The 20635-nt window shown below is 48.5% G+C and overlaps 2 protein-coding genes and 1 pseudogene across 3 annotated transcripts; 1 reads left to right on the top strand and 2 right to left on the bottom strand.

Moving 5' to 3' along the window:
* Positions 1-1636: 1636 nt before the first annotated feature.
* PFN3 (profilin 3) lies at positions 1637-2050 on the bottom strand (the record flags this gene model as incomplete). Its single annotated transcript, XM_079703873.1, has 1 exon — positions 1637-2050. One exon carries the CDS (start codon positions 2048-2050, stop codon positions 1637-1639), a length of 414 nt encoding a protein of 137 aa, XP_079559999.1.
* A 1075-nt stretch (positions 2051-3125) lies between these two features.
* Positions 3126-3662, top strand: LOC307051734 (mediator of RNA polymerase II transcription subunit 28-like; annotated as a pseudogene). Its single transcript has one exon. The product of its transcript is annotated as a mediator of RNA polymerase II transcription subunit 28-like (transcript).
* Positions 3663-6294: 2632 nt separating this feature from the next.
* F12 (coagulation factor XII) lies at positions 6295-19889 on the bottom strand (the record flags this gene model as incomplete). Its single annotated transcript, XM_079702249.1, is given in 20 exon segments — positions 6295-6462; positions 6554-6615; positions 6618-6684; positions 6688-6716; positions 7282-7431; positions 7527-7663; positions 7911-7987; positions 7991-8142; positions 8245-8471; positions 8557-8633; positions 8637-8728; positions 8877-8981; positions 9143-9274; positions 9414-9524; positions 9809-9842; positions 9845-9881; positions 10588-10594; positions 10597-10686; positions 19407-19464; positions 19833-19889. Coding segments are annotated over 20 exon segments (1869 nt in total).
* Between the last annotated feature and the right edge of the window lie 746 nt (positions 19890-20635).

Raw genomic sequence — 20635 nt, 5'->3', positions numbered from 1 at the left:
TGCACCTGGGGGTGGGGTGGGGGGTGTGCGCCAACTGCATGTTACTTGGGTATGATTCTGAGTCCTTTGCACATGTGTTTGGAGACCTGCACTGTGTCCTTGTGCACACACAACTCTGACTGGGCTGGGTGGGAGTAAGGGTGAGTCTAAGTTCATGACCTACAGCTGTTTGCTCGTGCATAGATGTGGGAGCGAGTCGCTGGCTGAATTCTCGCCCCCTCCCTGCCACCTTCCTTCCTCCATGATACCATTCTCCTCATCCTCACCCAGGTTTTCTGTATCATTGTTACAACCCTCTTCCCCAACACTGCTTGATTAAAAAAAAAAAAAAAAGAAAAGGAATGGAACTCTCATTGTGCACTTGGAAGTCTGCTTGCTCTCCATCTAGGGGGGAGGAGAGACCATGGTTTGGGGTTCAGCAGTACTATCTCCCCTCCCAAAGAAAGCCTGTTGTGCCCTGGAGGAGCCAGCCTACAAGCTCTCCCCAGCAATCCTCCTGGCCCTGCCTAATGAGTCCAATCCATAATTCAAACTTCCTGGAGCCCCGGCTAGGGCCACCTTAAGGCAAGTGTAAGGAGGGCTCTTTGCTAACCCCACTAGGCTGACCTCCTCTGGTCTCTATCTGCCTCTGCTCACCCACCTCATTGCCTCCCTCCCTCCCTCTCTCTGAGATAAAATCAGTTCTCCAGAAAACAAGTGATAGGTGGGGGCCTGTCAGGGCCACTGGGGGAAGGAGAGGCAGGGTGGAGATGGGCAAGAGAGGTCATGCCCTGGACCCCAGAGCACAGGGCGCAGAAACTAGCCACTCTCCCTCCCACCTTTATCCTCTACTTTTGGGCAATAAACCAGCCTTCATTTAAACCCACCCAAGTTTTTCAGTTCCTCCTCCTCCATAGGGCACCCTGAGCTGAGGCCTGCAGAGGGAGGGTCAGGGGGTGGGGGGTGCCAAAGTTCCTCCCTCTAGTCCAGGGACACATCCAGGGCCTTTGGACCCCAAGGAGGCAGGAACGCTGTAGGGCCCCAGACCTAGTTGTGGTGGTCTACAACATGTGCCTCCCCACCCCCACCTCCGTCGCCTATGAAGTATGTGCAGGGAGGTGCAAGGGCCTGCAAGCCCTAGAGCTGCTCTCCAGGCTACCAGCCCCACCATCACCCACCCACAACCCTCACTAGTGCTTCCTCTTGCCATGTGGAGGGGGTGAGAAGTACCCTGGCCCCCAACTTAGGGAGTGTTGTAGGAGGGTGGGGACGGGACTTCCTTTGCAGTATGTCCCACACAGATCTGTGGAAAGTTTTGTGGGAAAGGATGCTCAGGCCTGAGTTAGAGGGTTTGAGAACTCCCTCCTAGGGTTGGCCGTCCTTAGGACCCTGGAAAGGCACCAAGGCCCTTGGACTCTGGCCTAGGGAGTTAGGCCACAGGCAGGGCACCCATGGGAGGGCCTGATGTAGGGCTCAAGAAGCTGGGAAGCCTCTGGACTCTGGACTCATAATACCAACCTCACCAGATACCCTTTCTGCAAGGATCTTCTAGTAAAGTACTTTCCGCATCTGCAACCTTCCCCATCCCCCTCACGACCGGAGGGTGAGTCTGCCACGCCCAGGTCAGACTTTATTTTGGTGCTGTCTGGCTGTCCTGCTAGGTGCCCTGCGAGTGCAGCCCATGGATCAGCTCGTGCATCGTCTTGTTGAGAATGCCCCCATGCACGCCCCGCCGGCCCATGAGCACGAGGAGTGCACGCGGCGTGTGGCCCACGCAGATGGCGCGCCCGTCCAGCCCCTTAGTGCGCGCGTCCAGCACTCCATCGCCCTCGGCCAGCAGGTGGTCTCGGATGACGCAGCAGCGGCGGCCCGCCACGCTCAGGCCCGCCTGCAGGAAAGTGCGCCGGTCCGGCCCCGTGAGTACACCCACCTCCTGCGTTGAGATGGCCGCCAGCAGGCCACCGGGCCGCGATGCCCACACGCAGCGATTGTCCGAGTGGCCCATGATGGCCACGTCGTCGATGCGCTGGTCCCGCAGCACTGCACTGATGTAGCCTTTCCAGTCGCCCATTCCGGCTCAGAGTGCGCCCCTCGCCTCTCACTTTCGAGGGTTGTCCTGCTGCGCTGCGCACCTGGAACGCCCGAGGCATTATGACGTATTCGGGGGGCGGGGTTGTGACGTAGAGGTGGCTGCAAGGTCACAGAACGGCTACCTATGCTGGAGAATGGGGTGCGGGTGGGGCGGCGTTCGTATCTTACGCCTGATGAAGTTCTAAAGTTAGTAGATAGTGGCAGTTATTTCTAGATGGTAAGATACAGGTGATTTTCATTTCTTCATACTTTTATCCTATATTTTTCAAATTTTCTACAATAAAAGTGTGATAAGCAGAAAAAAATAAATAAAGTTAGCCTGAAGGAGGGAATTGCACGAGTCAAAATAACTCTCCAAACAAACAAGGGAACACTTCAATGGCCCATCAAGCACAGCACACGAGTTTAAGAATAAAAAGAAAGGTGCCATGTCTAAACTGCCTGACCTCTCAGCCTGATAACCATTCAACTCCCAGAATGTGGTTCTCAAACATTAGGAGTACCAGAATCTCCTGGAAAGCTGATCAGCAGATTGCTGGGCCCCAAGTCAGAGTTTTCTCACTCTGCAGTATGGGATGCAGCCAGAGAATACGCATTTCTAACAAGTTCCCTGGTGATGCTGCTGCTGGTCCAGGAACCACACTTTGAGACTCACTGCCCTAGTGACAGTTGGGGCAGGGGTGAGGGTCTTCCACGCCATCAGCCTTAAGGGTCCACACCACTGGTTTAATGTTAAGTACTTCTAACCATGGTTCTCAACCTCCGCTGCAGATAGAATCACCTGGGGAGGTTTTAAAACAAATGGCTAGGGGCTTCCCTGGTGGCGCAGTGGTTGAGCGTCTGCTTGCCGATGCAGAGGACACAGGTTCGCGCCCCGGTCCGGGAAGATCCCACATGCCGCGGAGCGGCTGGGCCACTGAGCCTGAGTCATGGCCCCTGAGCCTGCACGTCCGGAGCCTGTGCTCCGCAAAGGGAGAGGCCACAGCAGTGAGAGGCCCGCATACCGCAAAAAAAAAAAAAAAAAAAAAAAAACAAATGGCTAGGCCATTTTAGAAATGGCGGCTCCGCTGGGAGGCTTGTTCTCCGGGCAGCCACCTGGACCCCTGCCATGCCCGCCAGGGCTCTTGGGCTAGGCTTCGCTTCTTCAGGCCATACCAGGCATTCTGAGAACAACTAACAGTACCTTGGTGGACGAGTAGGAGTCATTGTTCAAGACTTGCTTTGCTTCTCTGGTGAGTCAGGATTATGTCAATGGTACAGATCGGGAAGAAATTCGAACTGGTGTTGATCAGTGTATCCAGAAATTTCTAGATATTGTGAGACAGACAGAATGTTTTTTCCTCCAAAAAAGATTGCAGTTATCTGTCCAGAAACCAGAGCAAGTTATCAAAGAGGATGTCTCGGAACTGAGGAACGAATTACAGCGGAAGGATGCTCTGGTCCAGAAGCACTTAACAAAACTGAGACATTGGCAGCAGGTGCTGGAGGACATCAACAGGCAGCACAAAAAGCCAGCCAACATCCCTCAGGGTTCCCTGGCCTACCTCAAGCAGGCATCTGCAAATACCCCTTCACCGATGAAGCAAACCTGAGGAAAAGCCACCTGAACACGAGCTGGTGGCTGAGTCAGCCCAGACAGTTTTGTCAAACATCACTTCTTGTAGACATGCCATTTTGGGAAAACTCTTTGCCAGAGCATATGATTTTAGTTTTGTGCTCTCATCTAAAATTTCCCCCCTATTTTTATAAGTGTTATTTCTGGAGTACTTTATAAAATGCTTATTGCTTTGGTAAACCAAGTATATTGTCTTTAGCAAAGTTTAAGACTGTTAGTGTGATGCCATTTACAGATTCCTTTTTCTGTTTTTGGTTTTTGCTGCTTGTTATTATTTTTATTTTTGAATGAGTGTTAATCTCTCTGTTTCCAGTTTTAGATTATTTTGTATGATCTGAGGGGAAAAGCTTGTATGATCTGATCTGCATATCAAAGGATGAGGATTTCGGTTGTAGACCTTTTATGATAATTTACCCATCAGTGGCAGTATATAAAAATATATAAATTTGCTGTTTTTCAAGATTTTGAACTACCTCAAGAAGAGGAGTCTAATGCAACAATGTAACACTTCCAGAACCTCAGAGTGAGGATATTTTGTAAATAGGTTGGAAGAGGATTATATCGTAGGTTAGCGTAGTAACTGTTATTGTACTGCAGTAACCTAGTGCTATAGGAATCCAGTAGTATCCTTAAGTTAATGTTGACTTTTATTTGGGGTAAGTTTATATTTTGTGTAGTGTTTATTTACTTTTGGGGGTGGTAGGAGCAGTGATATGGTAGTGATATTCATTTCTGCAATAATCAGTTTAAGTAACAGAGCGAACCCTGCTCTCAATAGGGGCATAGGTGAAGTATGAGGGTTAAAGTCTGCTGTGATCATCTCTGAGTTTTGAGTTTTGTTTGTTTGTTCTGCTATTTGGAGCAGATTTTTCCATTAATGAATTTCTTGCTAATGGGTGGTGTTGATTCCAAGGGACTGGGGCCTCGAGGTGGGAGGTTGGCTGCAGGGTGCATGGGAGACTCGGTGTTTGGGAAGATATTTTACCCTCTGCCAGTCACACAGGCCACCTCAGATTCTCTGTTGAACCGCTGTTGAGAAATACAAACCAGCATTGTGCCTGGTCTGCTGTTGAGAAATACAGACCGGCATTGTGCCTGGTCTCCTTGGATGAGGATTTCCTTTCTCTGTCGTTCACATTCCCTCATTAGATTACACCCCTTCTCTCTCACCAAGTGCTGCACTGTCTCTTGAACAGGCAGTAATTCTGTGACTCGGTGTCTTGGCTCGCTTTTTCTCCAGCCTTGAAGGCCCTGCCCCACCCACCTTGACATCCACTCAAGTTCCCCTCTGGCCTGGATGCCACCTGGTCTCTGCAGCCTCCAAAGGCCCTCTCCATCGTATCCACAGGACACAGGACTTCTTGTCTCTTCTGCCAACCTTGCTTGGTTCTCCCTCTGGAGTTAGTGATCTGTCTCCTTGTTCCTCATGAGAAGTGGGCATTATTCCCCTCTGAATATACAGGGACCATTTATTATCTTTTATACATAATAACTTAGTACTTATTTTTGTTTGTGTATGTGTGTGTATGGTACACAGCCGGAGGCCAACGAATTCCCTCATTCAGAGTATATAGTTAAACAAAGCTTTTAAAAGTTGTTTTTAATCACATTATCTGATTTCAAGGTTGTTAACCTGGTCATCTCATGCCAATTAGAAGCTCTGATTGGCAGCTTTAGATTTCTTGATTAAAAACCTAACTAGGGCTTCCCTGGTGGTGCAGTGGTTGAGAGTCCGCCTGCCGATGCAGGGGACACGGGTTCGTGCCCCGGTCCGGGAGGATCCCACATGCCACGGAGCGGCTGGGCCCGTGAGCCATGGCCGCTGAGCCTGCGCGTCCGGAGCCTGTGCTCCGCAACGGGAGAGGCCACAACAGTGGGAGACCCGCGTACCGCAAAAAAAAAAAAAAAACCTAACTAAATTGATTACATTTTAGGCATTCTTTCAGTAATGAAGAGGTTCTTAGTGAAAAGTTCAGGAACTATTCTATTTGGTGTTTAGTAAAAATATTTTGAATTAATGTGTGTACCAGTTATTGTCATTTCTTTATTAACTTCAAAAGTTTTCTGCCAAATAAACATTTCACTTTTTTCTGTTTGTAAAAAAACAAAACAAATGGCTACCCACCCACCCCCCTACCCTAGAAATATTGATTTAATTGACCTGAGGTGGATGTTGGGCATAGGTTCAAAAAGCTCCCCATGGTGATTCTGATGTACAGTCGAGGTTGAGAACTCCTGTTCTATAAACTTAAAATATTAGTTTCATACTTGTGGATTCACCTTGCACAGGTTTGGTACACAGTGTGGCTTAGTAAATGTCAGCTGGACATGAATCTAAACCTTGCATCAGATCTCAATAGATTCTGTTCTCTGAAGGGGTGTGGAGAAGTTGAGCACGGGTATACTATCTTGGCATTTCCTGACGGGACCCCTGAAGAGCTGTGCCTTTCAAGCATCTTCAAAAGCACTTTACTGATTTCTATGCCATGCCTGGTGCCGGGCTGGCAGCGCTGGGGGGAATGGAACACATTCCTTGTTATCCATGATCACGCCTCAGCCACACTTCCATTCCAGAATTGCCCAGGAGGGAAAGGCGAGTCCCGGGGCGGTCAGGAAGCAGTGTGCTCCCGGATCCAGGCTAGGTAGTTGGCCACGTCGGTGTGTACACCCGGCATGTGGCGGTCGCCGCAACCTGAACCCCAGCTGACGATGCCTCGCAGGATGAGCTGGCCCTCTGCGGTCTCATCCTCACACACCAGAGGGCCTCTGGAGTTACCCTGGGTCGGGAACACGCGGCTCAGCGCCCTTGGCTTGGGGTCTGCACTTGACCAGGTTGGAGGAGGGCGCCAAATGGGTCCAAGGGCTCACCTGGCACGCGTCAGTGCCACCCTCGAGGAAGCCAGCGCAGAGCATGCGGGGAGGGGGGTGGTGTGTGTGAAGGCGGCTCCGTGCACGTCGGGGGCGGAGCAGCGCTCCGGACGGATGAGCGGCACCTGAGTCTACTGCAGGAAGCTGTAATATTCCCCTGACCCTGCGAACCGAGAGCGCCTTCCTCACACCCCTCCCGACGCCTCTCCGCCCAGGCCACGGACCTGGCTGCGCCAGGTTCTTCCAAACCCGCTAATCTCCTGCCTTCCTCGCAACAAGCCCGAGAGGGAGTGAGTTGCCTTTAACACTATTTCATAGACGAGAAAACTGAGGCCAGAGAGGAGAGGTGATGTGAATGAACCAGGAGGAAGCAGGACTGCTTCGGAACCCCACCCCCACTTCCCATCCAGTGTCTCAAAACCTTGGTCCCCATCCAGCCCACCTGCTGCTCCAGCGCGGGCCAGCGTCCCAGTAGCCCTTGCAGCCCTGTGCCCAGAGGGAATCAAGAGAAAGTGCGATTCTCCCGGTACGCCTCAGATTTGGGAACGCCCCCCCCAACAGTGAATACCAAGCTCTTGGAGAAGCAGACTGCAGAGACAAGGGCCCTGCACGTCCTCACAACCCACCAGGTCGGCCCCACTTGTCCCTGGCGTTACCAAACCTGCGGGCTTCTCTTGCCTACTCCGGTGGCCAGAGGTCTCCCTCCCGCCCCCAGCGGTTCTGCCTACCTTCTAACTGGTGACCCCAGCCGGCCACTTCGCAGAGCGCGGCTTCGGATTCGGCCGGGCGGGCGGCGCTACTCGGCAGGCACACTGGCTGAACGAAAGGCGACGGATGCGCGCAGCAGCCTTCAGCGCTCTCCTGCAGGCGCACCAGAGCTAACCCAAGCGGGGAGGAGCATGAGACCGGGACGCTAGGACTTCGAGCCCTGCCCACCCTTTCCCCTGATCCCCGCTGGGGCGCCCCCAGGCACCCAGGTCGTGCCGGTAGGTGATACGCGAGAAGGCCTCGTGCAGGGGGTAGGCGCGCACGGCCAGCGTCTGGCACTGCTCACAGCTCTGGTTATGGCGGTCCTGGCCGAGCACCACTGTCAGCTCCTTCGGCGCAAGTCTGGGGGCAGGGTCGGGAAAAGGAAGCGCGCTCAGAGCCGGCCACAGGCATCCTGCGGGAGCCCCCTCTTTCCGAGCCCCTTCTTGGGTTTCAGCTTCCTCCTGGGGAGCTCTGAAAAGGAGAAGGGGGAAAGGTGGGCGGGGACGCGTAGAGGTAGGGCACGTGTTCGGGTGTCGCGCGGAAGCTGGGCACAGAGGAGAGAGGAGCTAGGGATCCCGGGCCGGGAGCTGAGCGCTCAGGCACTCGCCGGTTCTGCAGGCAGTGAGCCGCGGTCAGCACCCAACAGGGGGCGAGGAGGCTGCCGGTGCAGAAATTTTGGCCCTGCTACAGCGCGGCGATGTAGGGATGCGCCCCGGGGAGCGCCACCAGTCCCCCGACGACGCGGCTCAGCGAGGACAGCAGTTTGTGGAGCCACTGTCCACAGCCCGCCGGGCCCGCGCTGGGCAGGGGAGTCCGCTGCTCGGGCGGCGAGCACCAGCCTGTGGGAGAAGCCCAGGCTGAGGGTCGGGAGACCCACCATCAGTTGGAATGTAGCTCGTCCCGTGCTTTCTCTGCTCGGATTCTTAACCTTTCCCAACTACCTGAGGTCAGGGGTCGAAGCGGGGTCTGGGTCGTGGACTGAGGTTTCTGCCAAGCCGAAAGTGAGGGCAAACGGAAGTACTGGTGCCCAGATGAGATCCGGATCGGAGGAGAGATTTGGGGCGCCGCCGGGGCTGGGGCCTGGCACCGTGCCAGGCGGCAATAATTCCAGCTGAGTCGTTCGCCTCTCCAAACAAAGTACCACGGGCGGGTGTCGTTGTCCTGGTTCCTGCAACCACGGGGTGGAGGTGGTTGAGAAGCCCTAGAGGGCCCCGGGGCGGAAAGAGACGCCCAGCCCTGCCCCACCCGCTCACCGGCAGAAGGCGTGGTCGCCCGGTCTCCCGTTCAGCGCTTGCTCTGCGGTCACATTCCAGTAGGTGGCCTCGGAGGCTCACGGCTGACAGGGTGCACCCCGGAGCTTAGTCCGGGCCACGCCCCGGTAGCTGAGCCCGCGGTCGCGGTCGTCGTAGCAGTTCACCTTGAGGTCTGGGGAGAGAGAAGGCGCCCTACAGCTATAGGGTATGGAATGGTCTCCTGCCGCCCTCTCACCCACTTCTCCACTCTCCCTCCTCCCTCTCTGCAAGCCCTTCCCACGTGGGGGCGGGGCTTCTGCTTCCCAGACACCCTAACTCACCCACTTGGCACAAGCGTCCAGCGTAGGCCGTGGGGCAACGGCACAGGCGGTGGCCCTCCGCCTGTAGGCAGCTGCCCCCATTGAGACATGGGCTGGTACGGCAGACTGGGAGAAGGAGCATGTTGAGCCACCCCTAGGCTCAAAGACCCCCGCCCCCCCCACCCAGAGAGCTCCCTCTTACGTTGGCACACCACCTGGCCTCCTGCCAGCCTTTCTTTCCCACCTTCTGCCCTCCTCCCTGGCCAGCTCCCCACCGATCTACTCACCCTGGCTGGCCAGTGGCTTACACTGGGCATTCGGACCCTTGCACTGGCACCTGGCTACATCTGCCAGCTCAAGCCTATGCCATATTTCATTCTCCTGGAAGAACCAAAGAAGCTGGGGCTCAAAGCACTTCTCTGGGGACAAAGGGGTAGGGTAGTCTCAGGAGAGTGTGGGACCATGCCAAATCTCTGGGAATCCACAGGACCTCTTCAGTAGGCCCGTGGCTGCCCCTGTTCCCCAGCAGCCCCTCCCCTGGCCTCAGCATCTCCTTACCTCTCTGGCAGTGCTTCCCAGTGAAGTGATCTGGACAGATGCAGTGTGGGCTCTTTGGCATGTTCACACAGGTCCCTCCTTTCTGGCAGGGGTTGTGTTTGCTGCAGTGATCTGAGAGATGAACACAGGGGGAGAAAGAGTGGGGAGCCTGAATCAAACAGATGGGGCCAAGTCCCTACCCAAACCTGCTTGTCTTTTGACCTTGGCCCTCCAAATTTCCAAGCCTTAGTTTACCCACCTGAAAAAATGGGGCTACCCCCTCTTAGAACTTCTCCCTCTGGGAGGGAAGGAGATAGGTGGGCCCAGAGTCCCATATGTTTTAGATCTGATGATACCCAGGAGAGTAGCTAGGGTCGGGGAGAGGTCCCTGGGCCACCCCAAAGGTTGTGTGGCACCTTTCACTTTCTTTGGCTCCAGGCAGTATGCCCACATCGCTGATCCTTCTCGAAGTTGGGGGTGGTAGCACACCTGTAGACAGAGATAAGGCTTAAGACATGGAAGTGACCCAAGTGCCCATCAACGGATGATTGGTTTAAGAAGATGTGGTATATACACAATGGAATATTACTCAACCATTAAAAAAGAATGAAATATTGCCATTTGCAGTAACATGGGTGGACCTAGGAAATACCATACTAAGTGAAGTAAGTCAGATGGAGAAAGACAAATATGTGATAGCATTTATATGTGGAATCTAAACAGTAACACAAATGAATCTATATACAAACTAGAAACAGACTTACAGACATAGAAAACAAACTTACAGTTACCAAAGGGGAAAGCGGGGGTGGGGGTGATAAATTAGGAATATGAGATTAACAGATACACACTACTATACATAAAATAGATAAGCAACAAGGATTTACTGTATAATACAGGGAACTATATTCAATATCTTGTAATAACTTATAATGGAAAATAATCTGAAAAAATATATACGTAACTGAATCATTTTGCTGTACACCTGAAACCAACACAACATTGTAAATCAACTATACTTCAATAAATAAAAAAAGAAAGAAAGAAAGAGATGAAGCTTCCTAGCTCTGCCCAAGGGGCTGGGCTGCCCTTCCCTATCACAGCCCCTTCTCTCCAAGCAGGGTTCCTTGGACAGAAGGATGGGCAGAGTCCACCTCCCCCAGACCCCTGCTCCAACCTTTCGGGGTGGTCTTACCAGGGTTGGGGCCGGGCCAGCCTCTGTGGAGACATTTGTGATACAGCTGCCGGTGGTACTGGAAGGGGAAGTGGCAGGGCTCCCCGGTAACAGTGAGAACTGAAGGGGTAACACACTCCTTAATGACTTTCCCCGTGCCCCACTGCCCGGGTACCACCCCTCAGAGACTGGTTGGAAAAAGGATAGACCTTTGAAAAGATCATTGTGCCTTCAAGACCACATCCTGCTTAAGAGTTGGGTTTCTGAAGTCAGTTGGTGGCCTCCTGACTCCACCAACTACTAACTGTGTGACTTTAGACAAGTCTGCAGCCTCCAGGCCTAGAAGAGTGCTTGCTACAAAGTAGGAACTTAATAAATACTTGTTGAATGTTGAAGTCACTTGACCACTCTGAGCCTTAGTTTTCTCATCTGTTAAAAATGGCAAAAATCGTACATAGTACAGATGAAGGGTTTCAGTTTTGCACGATGCAAAGAATTCTGGAGATAGATGGTGGTAATGATTGCACAACAATGTGAGTGTACTTAATATCACTGAACTGTACACTTAAAAATGGTTGAGACAGGGATTCCCTGGTGGCGCAGTGGATAGGAATCCACCTGCCAATGCCCGGGACACGGGTTCAAGCCCTGGTCCAGGAAGATCCTACATGCCACAGAGCAGCTAAGCCTGTGCGCCACAACTGCTGAGCCTGCGCTCTAGAGCCCATGAGCCACAACTACCGAAGCACGCATGCCTAGAGCCCGTGCTCCGCAACAAGAGAAGCCACCACAATGAGAAGCCTGCGCACCGCAACGAAGAGTAGACCCCACTCGCGGCAACTAGAGATAAACCCCGCGCGCAGCAACAAAGACCCAACTCAGACAAAAATAAATAAATAAATAAATAAATTTAGTTGTTTAAAAAACCCAGCATGTCAGTATGGTCCTATTTCTGTAAAAATATATTTACATACGCATAAAAAATAAATCTAGAATGAAATCTCCAAAATTTGTAACAGTGGTTTTTGGAAGATAGTGGATTATGGGTGACTTTTCCTTCTTTTCTATTTCCGTAATTTATAAAGTTTTTACAATAAAAATATTGCTATTGTAATTTTTTTTTTTTTTTTTTTTTTTTTTTTTTTTGCGGAAGGCGGGCCTCTCACTGTTGTGGCCTCTCCCCTTGCGGAGCACAGGCTCCGGAGCACAGGCTCAGTGGCCATGGCTCACGGGCCTAGCCGCTCTGCGGCATGTGGGATCTTCCCAGATCGGGGCACGAACCCGTGTCCCCTGCATCGGCAGGCGGACTCTCAACCACTGCGCCACCAGGGAAGCCCGCTATTGTAATTTTTAAAAATAGTACAATTGAGTCTCATTCAGATTCTGTATTTGCTTATCTGCACTTCTTGCTAAAATTTATCTGTAACCCCAAACCAATAATCAGGGTGCTTTCACTGTCATTTGTGGACATGCACAGAGTGGTGAAAACTTTGAGTCACCCGAAGTGCACATTCCCAGCTGAGGTCAAACAAGGTGATGCTCTGCTTCTTGTTTCAACTCCTACTGTAAACAAGTGTCTTTTTAAAAAATTTTTTAAATTGTATTTATTTTTTTATACAGCAGGTTCTCATAAGTCATCCATTTTATACGTATTAGTGTATATATGTCAATCCCAATCTCCCAGTTCATCACACCACCCCACCCGTGCCACTTTCCCCCCTAGTTGTCCATACATCTGTTCTCTACAACTGTGTCTCAATTTCTGCCCTGCAAACCGGTTCATCTGTACCATTTTTCTAGGTTCCACATATATGCGTTAATATACGATATTTGTTTTTCTTTTTCTGACTTACTTCACTCTGTATGACAGACTCTAGATCCATCCACGTCTCAACAAATGACCCAGTTTCGTTCCTTTTATGGCTGAGTAATATTCCATTGTTTATATGTACCACATCTTTACCCATTTGTCTGTCGATGGGCATTTAGTTTGCTTCCATGTCCGGGCTATTGTAAATAGTGCTGCAATGAACATTGGGGTGCATGTGTCTTTTTGAATTATGGTTTTCTCTGGGTATATGCCCAGTAGCGGGATTGCTGGGTCATATGGCAATTCTATTTTCAGTTTGTTAAGGAACCTCCATACTGTTCTCCATAGTGGCTGTATCAATTTACATTCCCACCAACAGTGCAAGAGGGTTCCCTTTTCTCCACACCCTCTCCAGCATTTGTTGTTTGTAGATTTTCTGATGATGCCCATCCTAACTGGTGGGAGGTGATACCTCACTGTAGTTTTGATTTGCATTCCTCTAATAATTAGTGATGTTGAGCAGCTTTTCATGTGCTTCTTGGCCATCTGTATATCTTCTTTGGAGAGATGTATATTTAGGTCTTCTGCCCATTTTTCGATTGGGTTGTTTGTTTTTTTAATATTGAGCTCCATGAGCTGTTTATATATTTTGGAGATTAATCCTTTGTCCATTGATTCGTTTGCAAATATTTTCTCCCATTCTGAGGATGGTCTTTTCGTCTTGTTTGTAGTTTCCTTTGCTGTGCAAAAGCTTTTAAGTTTCATTAGGTCCCATTTGTTTATTTTTGTTTTTATTTCCATTACTCTAGGAGGTGGATCAAAAAAGATCTTGCTGTGATTTATGTCAAACAGTGTTCTTCCTATGTTTTCCTCTAAGAGTTTTATAGTGTCCAGTCTTACATTTAGGTCTCTAATCCATTTTGAGTTTATTTTTGTGATGGTGTTAGGTAGTGTTCTAATTTCATTCTTTTACATGTAGCTGTCCAGTTTTCCCAGCACCACTTACTGAAGAGACTGCCTTTTCTCCATTGTATATCCTTGCCTCTGTTGTCAAATATACGGTGACCATATGTGCATGGGTTTATCTCTGGGCTTTCTATCCTGTTCCATTGATCTATATTTCTGTTTTTGTGCCAGTACCATATTGTCTTGATTACTGTAGCTTTGTAGTATAGTCTGAAGTCAGGGAGTCTGATTCCTCCAGCTCCGTTTTTTTCCCTCAAGGCTGTTTGGCTATTCGGATCTTCTGTGTCTCCATACAAATTTTAAGATTATTTGTTCTACTTCTGTAAAAAATGCCATTGGTAATTTGATAGGGATTGCATCGAATCTGTAGATTGCTTTGGGTAGTATAGTCATTTTTCACAATATTGATTCTTCCAATCCAAGAACATGGTATATCTCTCCATCTGTTGGTATCATCTTTAATTTCTTTCATCAGTGTCTTATAGTGTCCTGCATACAGGTCTTTTGTCTCCCGAGGTAGGTTTATTCCTAGGTATTTTATTCTTTTTGTTGCAGTGGTAAATGGGAGTGTTTCCTTAATTTCACTTTCAGATTTTTCATCATTAGTGTATAGGAATGCAAGAGATTTCTGTGCATTAATTTTGTATCCTGCAACTTTACCAAATTCATTGATTAGCTCTAGTCATTTTCTGGTGGCATCTTTAGGATTCTCTATGTATAGTATCATGGCATCCGCAAACAGTGACAGTTTTACTTCTTCTTTTCCAATTTGGATTTCTTTTATTTCTTTTTCTTCTCTGACTGTCGTGGCTAGGACTTCCAAAACTATGTTGAATAATAGTGGTGAGAGTGGACATCCTTGCCCTTGCTAGTTCCTGATCTTAGAGGAAATGCTTTCAGTTTTTTACCATTGAGAATGATGTTTGCTATGGGTTTATCATATATGGCCTTTATTATGTTGAGGTAGGTTCCTTCTATGTGCACTTTCTGGAGAGTTTTTATCATAAATGGGTGTTGAATTTTGTCAAAAGCTTTTTCTGCATCTATTGAGATGATCATATGGTTTTTCTTCTTCAATTTGTTAATATGGTGTATCACATTGATTGATTTGTGTATATTGAAGAATCCTTGCATCCCTGGGATAAATCCCACTTGATCATGGTGTATGATCCTTTTAATGTGTTGTTGGGTTCTGTTTGCTAATATTTTGTTGAGGATTTTTGCATCTATATTCATGAGTGATATTGGTCTGTAATTTTCTTTTTTTGTAGTGTCTTTGTCTGGTTTTGGTATCAGGGTGATGGTGGCCTCATAGAATGAGTTTGGGAGTGTTCCTTTCTCTGCAATTGTTTGAAAGAGTTTGAGAAGGATGGGTGTTAGCTCTTCTCTAAATGTTTGATAGGATTCACCTGTAAAGCCATCTGGTCCTGCACTTTTGTTTGCTGCAAGATTTTTAATCACAGTCTCAATTTCATTATTTGTGATTGGTCTGTTCATATTTTCTATTTCTTCCTGGTTCAGTCTTGGAAGGCTATACCTTTCTAAGAATTTGTCCATTTCTTCCAGGTTGTCCATTTTATTGGCATAGAGTTGCTTCTAGTAGTCTCTTAGGATGCTTTGTATTTCTGCGGTGTCTGTTGTAACGTCCCCATTTTCATTTCTAATTTTATTGATTTGAGTCCTCTCCCTCTTTTTCTTGATGAGTCTGGCTAATGGTTTATCAATTTTTTTATCTTCTCAAAGAACAAGCTTTTAGTTTTATTGATCTTTGTTATTGTTTTCTTTGTTTCTATTTCATTTATTTCTGCTCTGACCTTTATGATTTCCTTCCTTCTACTAACTTTGGGTTTTGTTTGTTCTTCTTTCTCTAGTTCCTTTAGGTGTAAAGTTAGATTGTTTATTTGAGATGTCTGTTGTTTCTTGAGGCAGAATTGTATTGCTATAAACTTCCCTCTTAGAACTGCTTTTGCTGCATCCCGTAGGTTTTGGATCATTGTGTTTTCATTGTCATTTTTCCCAGTTTTTTTTTTTTTTTGCGGTATGCGGGCCTCTCACTGTTGTGGCCTCTCCCGTTGCACAGCACAGGCTCCGGACGCGCAGGCTCAGCGGCCATGGCTCACGGGCTCAGCCGCTCCGCGGCATGTGGGATCTTCCCAGACTGGGGCACGAACCCGTGTCCCCTGCATCGGCAGGCGGACTCTCAACCACTGTGCCACCAGGGAAGCCCTCTAGGTTTTTTTTTTTTTTTTTTTTTTTTTTTGGTACGCGGGACTCTCACTGTTGTGGCCTCTCCCGTTGCAGAGCACAGGCTCCGGACGCACAGGCTCAGCGGTCATGGCTCACGGGCCCAGCGGCTCCGCGGCATGTGGGATCTTCCCAGACTGGGGCATGAACCCGTGTCCCCTGCATCGGCAGGCGGACTCTCAGCCACTGCGCCACTAGGGAAGCCCCCTCTAGGTATTTTTTGATTTCCTCTTTGATTTCTTCTGTGATCTCTTGGTTATTTAGTAATGTATTGTTTAGCCTCCATGTGTTTGTGTTTTTTACATTTTTTTCCCTGTGATTGATTTCTAATCTCATAGCATTGTGGTCAGAAAAGATGCTTGATATGATTTCAATTTTCTGAAATTTACTGTGGCTTGATTTGTGACCCAAGATGTGATCTATCCTGGAGAATGTTCTGTGTGCACTTGAGAAGAAAGTGTAATGTGCTGTTTTTGGATGGAATGTCCTATAAATATCAATTAAATCTATCTGGTCTATTGTGTCATTTAAAGCTTGTGTTTCCTTATTAATTTACTGTTTGGATGATCTGTCCATTGGTGTAAGTGAAGTGTTAAAGTCCCCCACTATTGTTGTGTTACTGTCGATTTCCTCTTTTATAGCTGTTAGCAGTTGCCTTATGTATTGAGGTGCTCCTATGTTGGGTGCCTATATATTTATAATTGTTATATCTTCTTCTTGGATTGATCCCTTGATCATTATGTAGTGTCCTTCCTTGTCTCTTGTAACATTCTTTTTTTTTGCGGTACGCGGGCCTCTCACTGTTGTGGCCTCTCCCATTGCGGAGCACAGGCTCCGGATGTGCAGGCTCAGCAGCCATGGCTCATGGGCCCAGCCGCTCCATGGCATGTGGGATCTTCCTGGACCGGGGCACGAACCCGTGTCCCCTGCATCAGCAGGTGGACTCTCAACCACTGTGCCACCAGGGAAGCCCCAACATTCTTCATTTTAAAGTCTATTTTATCTGCTATGAGTATTGCTACTCCAGCTTTCTTTTGATTTCCATTTGCATGGAATACCTTTTTCCATCCCCTCACCTTCAGTCTGTATGTGCCCCTAGGTCTCACGTGGGTCTCTTGTAGACAGCATATATGTGGGTCTTGTTTTTGTATCCATTCAGCAAGCCTGTGTCTTTTGGTTGGAGCATTTAATCCATTCACGTTTAAGGTAATTATCGATATGTATGTTCCTATTACCACTTTCTTAATTGTTTGGGGTTTGTTTTTGTAGGTCCTTTTCTTCTCTTGTGTTTCCCACTTAGAGAAATTCCTTTAGCATTTGTTGTACAGCTGGTTTGGTGGTGCTGAATTCTCTTAGCTTTTGCTCGTCTGTAAATCTTTTGATTTCTCCAACGAATCTGAATGAGATCCTTGCCAGGTAGAATAATCGTGGTTGTAGGTTCTTCCCTTTCATCACTTAAAATATGTCATGCAACTCCATTCTGGCTTGTTGAGTTTCTGCTGAGAAATCACCTGTTAACTTTATGGGAGTTCCCTTATATGTTATTTGTCGTTTTTCCCTTGCTGCTTTCAATAAATTTTCTTTGTCTTTAATTTTTGCCAAGTTGATTACTATGTGTCTCGGCGTGTTTCTCCTTAGGTTTATCCTGTATGGGACTCTCTGCACTTCCTGGACTTGGGTGGCTATTTCCTTTCCCATGTTAAGGAAGTTTTTGACTATAATCTCTTCAAATATTTTCTTGGGTCCTTTCTCTCTCTCTTCTCCTTCTGGGACCCCTATAATGTGAATGTTGTTGCATTTAATGTTGTCCCAGAGGTCTCTTAGGCTATCTTCATTTCTTTTCATTCTTTTTTCTTTATTCTGTTCCACAGCAGTGAATTCCACCATTCTGTCTTCCAGGTCACTTATCCGTTCTTCTGTCTCAGTTATTCTGCTATTGATTCCTTCTAGTGTATTTTTCATTTCAGTTATTGTATTGTTCATCTCTGTTTGTTTGTTCTTTAATTCTTCTAGATCTTTGTTGAACATTTCTTGCATCTTCTCGATCTTTGCCTCTATTCTTTTTCCGAGGTCCTGGATCATCTTCACTATCATTATCCTGAATTCTTTTTCTGGAAGGTTGCCTATCTTCACTTCACTTAGTTGTTTTTCTGGGGTTTTATCTTGTTCCTTCATCTGGTACATAGCCCTCTGCCTTCTCATCTTGTCTATCTTTCTGTGAATGTGGTTTTTGTTCCACAGGCTGCAGGATTGTAGTTCTTCTTGCTTCTCAACAAGTGTCCTTTTCATGCTCTATTTAGTGCCACGTTTTTCAAATTTTGTGCTTTTGATGCATGATTTTACTGTTGAAAATGGCCCCCAAATAGAGTGCTGAAGTGCTGTCCAGTGTTCTGAAGTGCAAAAGGGCTGTGATGTACATTATGTAGAACACTTGTGGGTTAGATAAGCTTCGTCCAGGCATGAGCTATAGTGCTGCTGGCCATGAATTCAATATCAATGAATCAACAATATATATTAAGTAAGGTGTCTTTAAACAGAATCACACATAAAACAAGGTTATATGTTGACGAAAATGTTGTGACCAGAGCTAACAGGAACCTAACCCTATATTTCCTCTAGGAGCAATGGTTCAGTTTTTGCTAATTCAATGTTCATGGTGACTTTATAGAACATGACTACCACGAATAATGAGAATTGACTCTATCTATTTCAGAGGAGTGTTGCAAAACTTAAATGAGGTCGTGTCTATAAAACACTTACACAGAGTCTGGCACATAGTACATTAGCTGCTATTTTGTTATTAGAGGCCCAGTGACACTTGTGCTGAGGGCCAAATCAGGGACAGGACATTAAAGGAAGAGAGAGGGGTCTGAGATGCAAATGGAATGGACACAGAAGAGTAGGACCCTAAGTAGATGATTAGGCAACGGCAGGGCAGCTAGGTTGGGTCAGGCTAGAGGGAGGAGAGCAGTTTGGCTAGGTGTGGAGTGCTGAGGAGAGGAGGTGAGGTACTCAGGATTGCCTCAGTGCCATGCTAAGGGGCTGGGCCTGATCCCATCAGGGCAGGCTTGCCAGGGAAGGCTCAATCTAGTTTACAATTCTAGGTAAATATTTAGTGCCTGGAAGAATAAAGGCAATGGGGAGCTATGGCAGGGGGGAGATGGCAGATATCCACCATCTAAAAGGGAGCTTGATAATAAAAGCCAATATATTTTAAGCATTTACCATGCACCAAACTGTGGGCTGAGTGCCTCACAGGGATTAATGACTCATTTCTCCTTCTCCACAACCCTAAGAGTTTTACCATTACCAGCCTCGTTTTACAGGTGGGGATTTAAGCTTGGAGAAGTCAAGTCATTGGTCCAGAGCCATCCAGCACATAAGTGATGAAGCTGGGATTCAGAGGCATTTGGGTTCCAGAGCCCTGCTGTTGATCCTTCCTTGTCCGTCAAGGGCCCTGGCCTCTGTGTGGCATGACTGATGCCTGTGAGATGTATCGAGGAGAGGAAAGGAAGGGAGAGGCTGGGGAAACCGAGGAACACTGGCAGGTACTGGACCAGACACTCAGTTACAGCCCCAGCCTTGCCCTCAAGGAGCACACAGTTCACTATCACTCTGGATCCCCGGCACCCATGCACATAAGACCTGGCATATAGTAGGCACTCAGGTCTGAATGCCAGCCAGACAACTCGGGGTGAGAGTGAAGAGCGCCCAGGATCCTTCCCCTCACCCCAAGGGCCAGAGACTAACAATCTGCATACTCCTTGCCATACTCATCCCTGTTCAAGGGTTTCTCAGGAGGTGGACCCAGGCTACTTACCCACGGTGTGCTCACTCTCTATGAACTTATGCTGCTTGGGGGCTTTCCAAGGTGGAGTCTATGGGAGAGAGAGAAGAAAGCCAGGAATTTTCCCAGAAAGTCGTTGCCTGCCCTGATCCCATGCTAGTCCCCAGCTTCCTTTCACAGTCCAGAAATGCAGAGATTTCCCCAGAAGGCCTGGACCCCTCCTTCCTCCTCCCATTGTCTCCTCAAGGTCCCCCTCCCCCAGTAATGCAGGCCATGTCCTCATATCCACCAGCACTGTCTGTCTTTCTGTCCTCTACTTTGGCCTTATAGGCTTGCCTAGTCTTTCCAAACAGGCCTTCCAATCACCTAGACTAAAAGGTCATGGGCAGAGGCCAAGGTTGTGATAGGGACCCCCCAGGGCCATTCCAGTACAACCCTCCTTGTTCCCACAGCCCTCACCGAAACTGCTGACTCCAGGCTCACCAGCAGGACCCCCAGGAGCAGCAGAGCCCTCATGGCCTCTGTCTGTTGGTCCAACCACTTGCCCAGGAGTCCAGATCAAAAGAACTGGTCGGGCTTCCCAGGTGGCGCAGTGGTTGAGAATCTACCTGCCAATGCAGGGGACATGAGTTCGAGCCCTGATCCGGGAAGATCCCACATGCTGCGGAGCAACTAAGCCTGTGTGCCACAACTACTGAGCCTGAGCTCTAGAGCCTGTGAGCCACAACTACTGGAGCCCATGTGCCACAACTACTGAAGCCTGCATGCCTGGAGCCCATGCTCCGCAACAAGAGAAGCCACCACAATGAGAAGCCCGTGCACCACAACGAAGAGTAGCCCCCACTTGCCACAACTAGAGAAAACCCGTGCACAGCAACAAGGACCCAATGCAGCCAAAAATAAATAAATAAATAATAATTAAAAAAAAAAAAAGAACTGGGGCTTCCCTGGTGGCGCAGTGGTTGAGAGTCCGCCTGCCGATGCAGGGGACACGGGTTCGTGCCCCGATCCTGGAGGATCCCACATGCCGCGGAGCGGCTGGGCCCGCGAGCCATGGCCGCAGAGCCTGTGCGTCCGGAGCCTGTGCTCTGCAACGGGAGAGGCCACAGCAGTGAGAGGCCCGTGTACAGCAAAAAAAAAAAAAAAAAAAAAAAGAACTGGTCAAAGGTCCCTGAGGCCTGGGAAGCAGAGATTGGTCGAGCTGCCCACCTGGGCTGTTTATGGAAAGCCAAGCAGAGAGTTTCCTTGGTGGGCCCCCAAGG

This window comes from Hyperoodon ampullatus, assembly GCF_949752795.1.
Source record: "Hyperoodon ampullatus genome assembly, chromosome: 4".
Classification (NCBI taxonomy): domain Eukaryota; kingdom Metazoa; phylum Chordata; class Mammalia; order Artiodactyla; family Ziphiidae; genus Hyperoodon; species Hyperoodon ampullatus.
The sequence above is the reverse complement of the archived record's forward strand: the minus strand, read 5'-3'. Positions and strand labels throughout refer to the sequence as shown.